At 34.2% G+C, this 12,088-nt stretch overlaps 1 protein-coding gene across 2 annotated transcripts in view; it reads left to right on the top strand.

The window, feature by feature from the left end:
• FMN1 (formin 1) overlaps positions 1–12,088 on the top strand; it is a 144,986-nt gene that overhangs the window by 62,015 nt on the left and 70,883 nt on the right. For both annotated transcript variants that reach the window (XM_088529237.1, XM_088529236.1), the window contains 2 exons: positions 1,947–2,764; positions 4,969–5,119. In XM_088529237.1, the coding sequence (XP_088385363.1) occupies positions 1,947–2,764; positions 4,969–5,119 (969 nt within the window). The remainder of the gene's footprint in view (positions 1–1,946; positions 2,765–4,968; positions 5,120–12,088) is intronic.

Raw genomic sequence — 12,088 nt, forward strand, 5'->3', positions numbered from 1 at the left:
TGATGAGATGATCACTAGTTTCCCAGTGCATCATTTTTGTTCTACTTCATTTTACTTATTGTACTCAGAAATTTTAGCTCTAATTTTTCATCATAATAAGTTTTGTTATTATTATTGACAGAAAATAGTGTTCCAAATGTGTGATAGTTTTATGCTTTCTTCTGCATTTTGCTATCACCTATAAGACAATTTTCTTTGAGTTTAAATCACCTTTATATTGAATATTAAAGACCATAGACTTTTAATTAAAAAAGTATATAACACTACCACAGTTCCTTTCGTGCCTTAATAAGTAGTTTTGTTAAATACTCTGTTGTTTTACAGTGTGTTTTTAAGGTGACCAAAGATGTACAGCCGGGAAAAACTTCACCGTTCAAAGTAAATTGTTCTGTTGGGCAGTTTTTGATGTACAGTGGGGGAATATACTATGATAAACAAAATTGTTGAATTCCCTAAGGCTAACTTACTTCATTACTTCATTTATGGATCACTATGCTGAGTTAAAAAAGAAAACTATTTGCTCTGGAACAATTCAAATAGCTGAAAATCTTAGAATAGTTGAGCTAATTAGAGATTAAATGGAGCCAGAGTACACTTCAGTAGAATAGCATTACAAGAAAAAAAAAGCCAAGTCAAAAATGATCTTCTTTTTTCTTTTAAACTGTTAAACCTAATTATTTTATAAAACTGATTGAAATTTAGTTATTTACAATACAAAGTATGCTTAGCTAATCTTTGCAATATTTTCAATTTGATTTTCTGCCATTACACGTGCTAGTTAAGAAAAGGAATATTTTGCATCCAATATTTTCACATCATTTCCTTTATGCATTTGGGAGTGCTTGTTTTACAAATATTTTCTTTTATTTGTCATTTCACTATGATGTTTTTACTGTCTGCATAATTCTTTTGGTAGACATAGGGAGGATGAACTTCTATTTTAATGAAAAACTACAACTATTTCTAAGACTGCCAAAAATTTGACCACAGGACATAAGGATAACTTAACTATTGGAAGCAATTTAGCAGATTGATTAGAATAATGAAGATTGATTCTATTGCTGTGAGAAATAATATAGGAGAGTTGCTATCTTGCATAGCATTATTGTATTGGATTATTTTAAGATGTTTTGTGTGCAATGTTTCATATGATGCATGGTAAGAAAAAATTGTTTTTCTTCATTTTATATATGTGTGTGTGTATATACATATATATATATATATATATATGTTCCTGAAACTTTTCTTTAAATTTGTTTTTAACTCATTGAAATCCTCTTAATTCCATTCTTCTGTGTCTAAGATTCATTTTACTGATTTTTAGATTAAATGATACCTAGTAAAATTAAAAGGCAGTTTTAATCTAATAGTAATGGTAAATATGAAGGGGAATTTTTATCTGTATCTCTGTGAATTTACTTGATGAGGACACTTCTAATAGATCTTCCTTCCTAAGTGTTTTTTTTTTTATTTGCTTATCTGGAAGCATTTTCGACTTTTCTTCTGTTTCAATGTGTTAGTTCTCAACATGTTAGTTAGTTCAATGTGTTAGCTGGCATATTTATGAAATGTGATGGCCAATGAAGTCATGTGCCATTAAATAAGATACTATTGGAAACAAATAATTTTTATTCTAATGAAAAACTACTAATTATCGCATTCAGCAATTTAAAAAATAGGTATCAAGACAAGATGCAAATTATAATTTAGTAAATTGATATTCTAAATATTTGCTTATAAAATGTGTTTCACTGAAACATGCATCCTTTACATTTCATTAAAAGATAGCTTGCAGTAAAACCACTTAGAACTGGGAAGGTGAAATCTTTCCATCATTGTGGTTTGCTTAAAGTAAGAAGATGATCTATATGTGAAAACGCCTAATTACTGCAGAATAATCACTTTAGCAAAATATTTATACTGAGCGACTTTTTTTTGTTTTGCAGTCTCAGTTTGAACTCAGGGTATTCCATATTCGTGGAGAACATGCGGTATCAACTGCACAGCTCGAGGAAACTATTGCACATCTGAAGAATGAACTGGAAAATAAATTAAACAGAAGAAATGAAGAAGCAAGGGATATTGGTGTATCTACTGAAGATGATAACCCACCAAAGACATACAGAAATGTGTACATACAGACTGATAGAGAAACTTTTATAAAGCCTAACGAAGAAGAAAACAAAGCTGTGAAAAATAACCAGACAGTACCCAAGAAACTTAATATTTCTTCTTTGACTCATAGTATTTCTTCCCAAAGTGAAAATAAGGAAATATGTTACAATGTACAGTCTTCAGAAAGTGGCTTATCTTGTCAATCAAAACAAAACCTGTCTCTTCCTTCACCACCACCAGCACCTCCACCACCACCACCACCACCTCCTCCTCTTCCTCCTCCTCCTCCCCCGCTTCCAGATTCTTCAGTACCAGCTTTAGTCCCTCCACCGCCACCTTTACCACCAGGTCTGACTTCACTGTCACTCCACCTCGGACCTGCACCGTCACAGCCACCTCCACTTTCCGAAGGGAGTAGGAGTCTTCAAGCACCACCACCGCCCCCCCCACCACTGCTTCCAAGCCTGGGCCTTCCTGTCCCTCCTCCATTGCCTGGACCCGGGTTGCCTCCACCCCCTCCACCTCTTGGACCTGGATTCCTTTTTAATAGCACTTTATCTTCTAGCCACGGTCCTCGGAAACCTGCCATTGAACCTAGCCGTCCCATGAAGCCTTTGTACTGGACCCGCATACAATTACAAGGCAGCAGGTAAAATACGTTTATTTGGCTTTAGAGATGCTATGTATATACTATGATATATAGGCATATACGCTATTTAAGCCTTAAAAAGAAAAAAGCAAGCAATGCAAGAACATGAAATCAGTTATAGAGCTGTGGAATTTAATAATAGAAGAAAATAAAAATGGAATCTGTTTAAGAAGCCTAAAAATAGACATGGTTTGAGAATGGTAAATATAGATACAAATTATGTACCTTGTCACAGAAAGAAGTTTTGTAGTTTCTTCAAAGAACGTCAGAGTACTCCTGAACAATTCCAGCTATTGGTCTTCTAGTAGTAGAAGCACCCAAATATATTATTTTAGAGTTAGCAATATAAAGCAAAGGTTATATGGGAGATGCTTTAAAAAATATAGAATTTTAATTGCATTGGTAGAATTTGATTAGATGAGAACTTCATTGATGATGAGTTTCATTTATTTTTGCTTTCCAGGTGCTTTTTATATACCATCTTCAGAGTATGAAGTGTGTCATTGCCTATGATTCCAATCCTAGAAAAAGTTACACTGGGGTTGAGCTCTGTGTTAAATTCTGGGGGAGCAGGAAAAGGAAAGTAATAAATACTTGTAGCTTAAGGACATATGCTCTAAACATCTAGGTGTCTACAAAGTGTATTAGGTTAAAAATATAATAATTTTATCTTACCAATCTTACTGGTTTTAGTGCTGTGATAAAGCTAGGTAACTGCAAAATAAAATGAAGTTGCTGCTACCTTAACATCTGAGGTATAAAACAATCTAATCATATAAGCCTTTCTAGCAAATTTAAACTTAATATGAAATACGTTCTGTTTGTAAACACTTCTTGGGCGGTGTTTGTTATACACTGATTAATTCATGTGTACCTTACTGCCACGGTGGTATGTGGTTTCAACATATTCTGGTACTTAACGTGTTACTATTTTATGTAACACCTTTGTCAGAAACTTTCTTTGTCGGGAAAGAGTTAGTGAAATGTCCTTTTGATAGGGAATTAGAGGAGATCAAATATTTTGGAATGGAAGTTCAGCAGTTTGGTTTTGCTTTCCCCAATTACTAGCAATAAATGATTTTACAGTGAATAGGTGAATAGTATTAATTGATCCTATTTAACATTCATTGTAATTTGTCCTCGTTTCATTCAGATCAAAATATTTGTTCTGTAAAAAGCTACTTTACTGGCTTTTAGTTAATACAAGATAGAGCCTAGGATAGGGTCTGGACTTTCTAGTAGACTGTGGATCAGCGAGTCTCATGATCTTCACAGTATCGTACTAGGACTGGAAGAGTTCTTCAAGGGCCTGCTGCTTAGAGCAGCAGCTGTCCCAGACTTGTCCCAGATCTTGCTATGAATCCAGAAAGGTGGCTTCACAGCAAGGTGAATGTCTAAGGCCATTCTTCAGTGACATCGCTCTAGCTAATGTCGGCAACAGTGACCCTATGGAGCAGCTGGCACGGAAGAATGTGCTGCATCACTGGCTGCTAGTGGGAGGACTAGAGTTCCTGAGGGTTCACCCCTACGAAACGTGCAGTTGATAGATAAATAGAAGCAGTCCAAAATATGAGGGAAAAAAAAATGATTTGACTACTTCCAGTTCATTTTCTCCTTACATGGCCAACTATTACATTCAGTTGCAAGTTGTATCTAAAAAACCAGTATGTTAGGTGACAGTAGCTTAAAGGTGTTTTCACTGCTTTTTCCTTGCAAAGGAAAGTTAAATTGCAAAGCATTTAATTGTCTTTTAGTGACATCTGGTGGAGGAAGTGGGGCCACCTTTTACTGACATGCATGAAACAAGAGCAGTTTGCAGATAATTTTGTTCCACACTTTTCTCCAGTATTGCAATTTTGAAATGAAAGTCATTTTAAATTGAAACATTTACTTTGCGGAACTTCATGTTATTTTTCTCAACTCCAGATGAAATAAGAAAATTGTGCTAACAAGTTCCAAATTAGAAATAGCGATTTTTTATTTTTTAATTCCTATTTAAAATACAAACTTTAGTTAGTAGAATAGAGCAGGATCCTGTTGAGTCTTACAAAATCCTGTCCACATAATTATCCCAGTTTTTCAAACCTGCAAGAAAAAGAAATCCAAGCATAAAATATTGGTAAAAAATGAAGTGAACCAAGTCTGATGCAAATGATTCTAAACTCTGTGAAAATATCATTTGCTTACTACCTTTCCCTTTGCAGGAAAACTGCTATGCCAACATTGTGGGATTCACTAGAAGAACCTGATTTACTTGATACAACTGAGTTTGAATACTTATTCTCCAAAGATACTGCTCAGGAAAAAAGAAAACCACTGTCAGAGACTTATGAAAAAAAAACAAAGGCCAAAAAGGTATTATTTCTTTGTAATTGCTGCTTTTGACTTCTTACTTTGCACTTCAAGAAAACTTCTAAAGGAATCTGTTGTTAAAACAACAAATAATAAATGGGTTTGTAAATCTAATTTTAAAGCGAAACAAATGAGATTGCTGATTCAACCTTACCTAGAGAATTGAAATCTGATTTATTTTTACCTTGGAAAAATTATTACCTTTGAAAATAAAAATTCCATGTGCCAGTGAAGTAGGAAAGACCTCTGTTTGTGTATAGGCAAACTGACCAAAAATTTTTATATGTCTAAAAGTGAAAATATTTCAGACCATAACTGCTCTTGCAATAATTTTAGCATTAAAGATTTTTTTAAAAAGTTTTAATATTTTAATATTTAATTTATAATTAAAGACAAAATTATATTATTCTAGCAATTCTCTCTTCCAATAAAGATTAACTTACTGGAAAAACACAATATACAGCAATATGGTAAAGCTAATGCTATGTTTTGAACATGTAACGCCGAAATGTGGTTTTCCACATTAGTATTCTGTATTAGTATAACTAAACAGCTGTGTCAAGAAGGCACAAGAAAATCATGACTTTGAAAATTTTTCAGCAGCAATGACATTTTCGTAGCTCGGATGTTGTCTGCCTTGGGTATGGTCTGTTAGAGAGAGAGCTTATTCCCTTCAATTGCTATATTCAGACAAAACAGAAAATTCTCATCTCAATGTTTTCATAAAACTACATGGTTATATATTATAAATGTGTTTAAATATATACTGTATCATAAGTTTGGGTTTACCTGCCTGGAACCACAAGAGGGCACTTTGTATGTAATCTATGCAGTCTAGTTCTTTTCTGTAAATATTTTATACTTATAAAGAAACCTTGCAAAATCAGTGTTCATACACTTCTGTATTTAAAGCATCTGAGCTAATAGGATAATACAGAAAGAAAAGGGCATGAGGAGGGGAGGGGCATTTGTAAATAAACCTTAAAGCAGTTATTAACTGTTAAGGTCCTTTAAATATTAGATTTTGGTTGGATGTGCCCGTCCCTTTGGAAAATATCTTCATATCATACTGTACTTTTTTTCTCTCATCCTTTCTCTCAGCTCTCAATTTCTCATGACTTTTTTCCAACAAGGATATCCATCTGGTGGGGGATTTGAAACAATGTTTTTCTGTGTTCAGAATCTCATTTTTGGCTGGCCTAAAGAAAGAATCAAGAACGAATTGAATTGTGTGGTCTAGAAAAAAAAAAAAAAAACCCACCCTTCATACAAACATCAATGTTTATTTCTAATTTGGTTTTGTTAATCTTACATTATCACTATTAGCAGACTTGTTTTGTTTTTTTCTTCTTATGTTCTCATAGAAAAGTCCAGAGCAAGATATGGGTACAGCTATAGAATCTGGAGTGGTATCTTTGGGATGGATAGAGGATTTTGGTTAATAATGTCATTACTTAAGAATCATGGGATTGTCTAATGACTAATTAACATAATGAGCATCAAGTAGGGGGAAATATTGAAGGTTTTTCATATTTAAACATGCAGATTGAGCTAGTTCCTAATATATGCAGTACAAATTGATACCCATTTTTGCACAAACACTGTCAATTAATACATGTTCAAAAACTTTCTACAGCTTTAAAATCTTCTCAGGCGTCACACTTTACTGTTAGCTCCTATTCACTATTTTTACTTCTCCAACACAAACATCTTGCAAATGCATTACTAAATGTTTGGTTAGCAATGACCTTTTTGTTTGCTCAAACATTGTCCTATTTCATTATACAAACTTCTAAAAACTAGTTGGGCCTGCTTGATATTTGGAGAAATGAAAGACCAATAGATGGTGCAGGATCTCCTGTTATAGCATGACTGCTTAAAACTCTTCTACTTGAGTCAGAATTGAATCAGCACCTTAGAGTCAAGGTCCTTGTGCAATTGGAAGTGAGGTTCTGACTTTCAAATTAGAGTTTTTTAACTTGGTCTTTATAAAACTAAGGAGCCTTCAACATTAAGTGCCCTGATAAATTATGACTGACATCTTTATCACCTATTCACATTTCTTTTGCAGTTTCAAATAAAAATCCAACTATTCATTTTATTCTCAGAACTATTTATGTGACACCGGTGCTAATAATCTGTATGCCTAGTAAGCAAAGGAATACTAATGTGCAAAACGTGATATGAAGCTTGTAGAAATTTCACTCTATTATTGTATCCATGCCTGTTTGGAGGACAATGACTCCCTATAGCAGACATCTTAGAGCGACACAGGTTAGAAATATTCACCACCTACCATGTTGCTATATGAACATAAGTATTTCTTTTAAGCTAGTAAACTCAGCCAGATCTTAGGTAAGAACTGCATCTAGCTTGGGCCTTGATGCACTTTTTGAAAAATGAATCAGGAGGTGAGAATGACCTTAAGTCTAAAAGTAGTCTCTGAGAAAAAAACCTAATGATCCCGATTGCTTAATCTGGAAAAGAGAAGGTTAATAGACAAGACACAGTAAGTGCTCTCCAAAGTAGGTAGCTGATTTAAAAAAAAAAAAAAAAAAAAGAGAGAGAGAAGCGTTACTAATAGGGAAAATGTATTTATTCCTCAAGAAATCTTTAAGAAAATCTTCAGAATGACACAGGTACAGTTGATACCCTCTTGAAGTACAGAAATGGTTTGGATGATATTTTTAATGCCTTTCCATTATCATGATTCTGAGAGTCAATTAAAAGGCATGAAGCACAGTTTCTATCCATTTTCCTATGGATAGAAGAGCCAGAAAATGGCTTAATGAGTTGCATTAGTTTCTAGAGGCTATCATGGGTTTATGGTTGGACTCAATGATCTTAAAGGTCTTTTCCAACCATTATGATTCTGTGAGATGTAATTATTAGAATTTGAAATACAAACGTTAACAAATAAGGTATTCTAATAAGTGTGTGGAGGGAAAAAAGGAAGGAAGGAAGGAAACCTTCATGCACCAATGAAAATATAACTTCTTAAAAGACTGCTTAAAGAGTGATTTTAATAATTTTTTTAGGTATTACTTAAGAGAAGTGTTCTATAGTGATATCATGTAAAAACAATATAATATTTACTCGCTAGTAAAGCTGAAATGAAGTTCAGATGTACCTTCTAGTACTTGTATGTGTACTTGTATGGTGTAGTAATGCTTTTTTAGTGCTTAGAAATTTCTGGCTGCTCGTGCTTCTCTGATTGTGCTCTCTTTTGCAAAATTTAATGGCTTTGGAATAACCTCCCTTCGTTCCACAATGCATCGTCTGAAATATCTCAGGAAACTTCTAACCTTGTGCATTTATGTCTTCTGTATATATGCAGTCATGTGAAATTCTACAGCAGTACACATATAATGATCAAAACAAATACTCTCATCACGCATGTATTAGGTCTTGAGAGTAGAAGGGCAGAACTTGCAGTCTAGATGAATGGTTTAGTTTTGTCCCAATATGTGAAGAAAATAGTGTGTAATATATTCCAAAGTGAATCGGTAAAACTATTTTCTCATGAGAAGGGATTTTTAGAGTAAACATAGAAGCATTTTAAGTTTATATAAGATAATTCAATACAGTTGATTTTTTGGGTGTGACAGAGATGAAAGGAGGAAATTGCTTGTATCCTGACTTTCCTACAAACTAGGGTATAAATAAGGTATAGAAGGAATGGGATTTTATTGCCTGAGTACAATAGGCACTATTCTAAAGTGCATGTCTTTGCTGCAAGAAAAGTCAAAGTTTTTGAAAAAAAGTAAAGGAGCAGACATGTTCAATATCTCAATATGAATTAAAGCAATTTCTCTCTGGTTTTGGTTAATTGAGTTTGATTAAATATATATAAGTTAGTTTTATCATGCATCTTGACAGCATACAGTGGAGCTAAATGAATTTATGCCATATAAAGGCACTCCAATATTAAAGTGAGATTTTTCAAGAGAGTCTAGTTGGTACAACTTCCAAAATGACATAAAAGTCATTGCTCATGTAAATCAAAAAGAAAAAGCCCTAGCTGTAAAAGGTTGTTTGGGTATATAAAACTTCAATTTAGGTATTGATTCTGGTGGACATTTAGACTCCAAATGCCTTTTGAATTTAATTTTTAAATCAATTTTGGCAGGGCAGTGACATGCTTTTGAAAATGTCACTATTTGTCTAGATTGTTTTCAGTCATCATTTCTAAATTTTCTCATGCTTAGATTTCAGTTATAACACTCCCATTAAAACATTTATGTCTGGAAATATGCTGTTAATTTTAAAAGTTATATTGTAGGATATTTATGTAAAAAATATATATAAGTAGACTTCAACTATGAATTTTTATGTTCAACTGTAGACAGATGCAGTACACAGTCAATAAGGTTAAGCATATAAAAACTCATATCTATTTTGTTGAAAATAATTTTGATGTTTTTGAAAGAACTTCTCTTTCAATGAATTTGAATAGGTTTTGAAGCATCTAACATTTTTTCCAGACACTTAAGGTCTTGTATGGACTCTTTTTCATGTCAGATGAAACATCGAAGTTTTACGTGCGAAGAATTCCAGCTTTTTCTCATTCCAAACAGTTAATGTTTCCTATACATACAGATTCATTTTTTTTAAGCTAGTACAACATGTAGTTGTTCTCAATCCATAAGTTTTCTCTCTCCTGCTCCAACTGTGGAACTAAGCTCTGTTCTCCTTATTTTATTTGAAAGAGGTTAGTATCAAGCAGAAGATGGCTCATTATGTGTTACACTATAATGCTATATAAGCTTGAAAAAAGAGGTATTTTAAGAAAGAAAAATTCTTTGCTATATATTTTCTCTGTATGTATTCACTAAAAGCTGCAAGAGCATCACATATTTCAAAGATGTATTAGTCTTCCCAATATTTTTGAAAGTTAGCCATCCTCCCAAAATCAAATATTTTCTATATCATGGAGCTGGATGCTTGTGATGCCACTCTGTCTTCATCTTACAAAGAAAATGGGTAAATATCAAGTAATTTATGTCAGGTGTATACTCTAAATGAAAGTCCATCAATCATTTTTGGCTCTTTAGTGCAATGATTATCATATCAAAGACACAGGAGGACATTAAAGATAATGGCTTTTCTGTTGTCTATTATCTCTAACAGACTTCACATAATTATTAACATGTGTTCTCATTTAAGAAGAGTGTCAATATTTTGAGCGAAGAGCTTTTTTTTCACTAAAAGGGATATGTCTGTCAGCAAGTTTTTTGTCCATCTAACTAAACGAGAAGTTACAATTAATGAATTTTATGTTTCCACAAGATGGGCAGATACTGCAGAAAAAGTTGGAAGCTTTGCAGGGTTGAAATACAATGACTGTCTTCAGCTGCCTGCATAAGATAATAAACAGTATTCAAACTTGAGTAAAAGTAGTAAAAAGCTGGCGCATCCTCTTCTGAGGCACTCTTGCTTTTTACTTTTTGTGCCATGCTGAGAAGAATGAATTTGTGTTTCCTTGTTTACCACAAAGTTCTACAATCATGTAGGGTATGGAAAGTGTCTGTAAGGGGTAAATATTTGCACTGGGGTTCTCTCTGTTTTTTTTAAGTTTTGATGGGAATGGAGACATTGAAATCCATTTGTTACCAGCTCATTTCTTACCTCCCTCTTTATCTTGAGAAACTGCTTGTCCTTTTAAAAAAGGCTAAAAAATGATGTTTTCATCCAATAGACCTGCAATTAGAATTGTATACTTCCTAAAATACCATAGGGTCTGGATAAAATGTAAAACTATGGCTTCTCTATGTTAAATAAATAAATCGAAAGAGTTAAGCTCAACCTTTCTTTGAACTGAAAGAGAAGAGATAGGGTCTAATCTTAAACTTCTGAAATCTCATCAGTTACACTTGGGGTGTTTATGTAGAATGCCTTTAGGGATGTACTGACTTGCCTCTCCTGGTGGACAGTCTTCCTCAGCTTGAACAGGGTTTCAGCTGACCACTTCTGGGCTCAGGTTGCAGACTTTGCGGTAAAAGATAGTGACTGGAAACGGAGGGAATTGCAGGGCAGCTTGTTAGCTGGTGTTTTCTTTCAGTGCTTTTAAAGATTATGGAAAGCACCCATGCACCAGCAGGAGGAAGGATTTAGCTTTTAATCGCCAAGTAAACTGAATCTGTTCAGATTTCAGCACCGTTAAGCATCCTGGACAGAATGTAGACATTGCAGTTATGCAAAACAGTGATGCTAGTCCTATAGTATTTAACAGTAATATTTAACTTAGTAGTATTAAAAAATAGGTAGGAAACACCACACAGGACAAGTAATGTTATAGACCAGACCGCAGAATGAATTAGAGAACACCAGCTGTCACACTGTTTTCCCTGAGCTTCGAGATGCTGCATCCATTGCAGCGGGAGGTGGTTCAGAGTCCGCAGGAGAGGCTGGCAGCAGGGAGCCTTCTCCAGGGCCTGGACAAACCCTGGACAAACCCTGCCTGCAAACGCAGCAGCAGCAGGATTGGGGATACTCACCTGCCACTGCCAGCCACAAGCTAGTCCCAATATGCTGAGAGGTGATCAGTGATTTTCCTTTTAAAGTATAGCCCGAGTAGTACAATGCTGTCTTTACAAACTTCCATTTTATTGCCGTATGTTTTTTATGACCTGAAAAGCTGCTGATTTTTTTTTGTATCTGCTTTCTATTTAGAATTCACACACATATTTAATTCCGTGTCAATTGCTTCTACAAAATAACCATGATCTGGGGCAAAATGTTTATCTTTGAAAACCTATTTTGTGTCTTACCATTGGTTATACATCTGTGTTGCAGAAATTTCCAAGCTACACATTGGTTCTAAAATCTATGACAAAAGTCCTGTCCAATTCTTCAGCATCGCAACTGTTTTTAGAACACATTTATGCCCTATTTAAGCTTTTCTGTTGTCTTATTACTCCCTTCCCACTGTCTAATCAATGAAATACTAGCTTTCAGGGAGAGATTTTGTTT

The sequence above is a fragment of the Tinamus guttatus genome, unplaced genomic scaffold (genome assembly GCF_059628265.1).
Source record: "Tinamus guttatus ecotype Peru unplaced genomic scaffold, ASM5962826v1 Tinamus_guttatus_pri_ptg000327l, whole genome shotgun sequence".
Lineage (NCBI taxonomy): Eukaryota > Metazoa > Chordata > Aves > Tinamiformes > Tinamidae > Tinamus > Tinamus guttatus.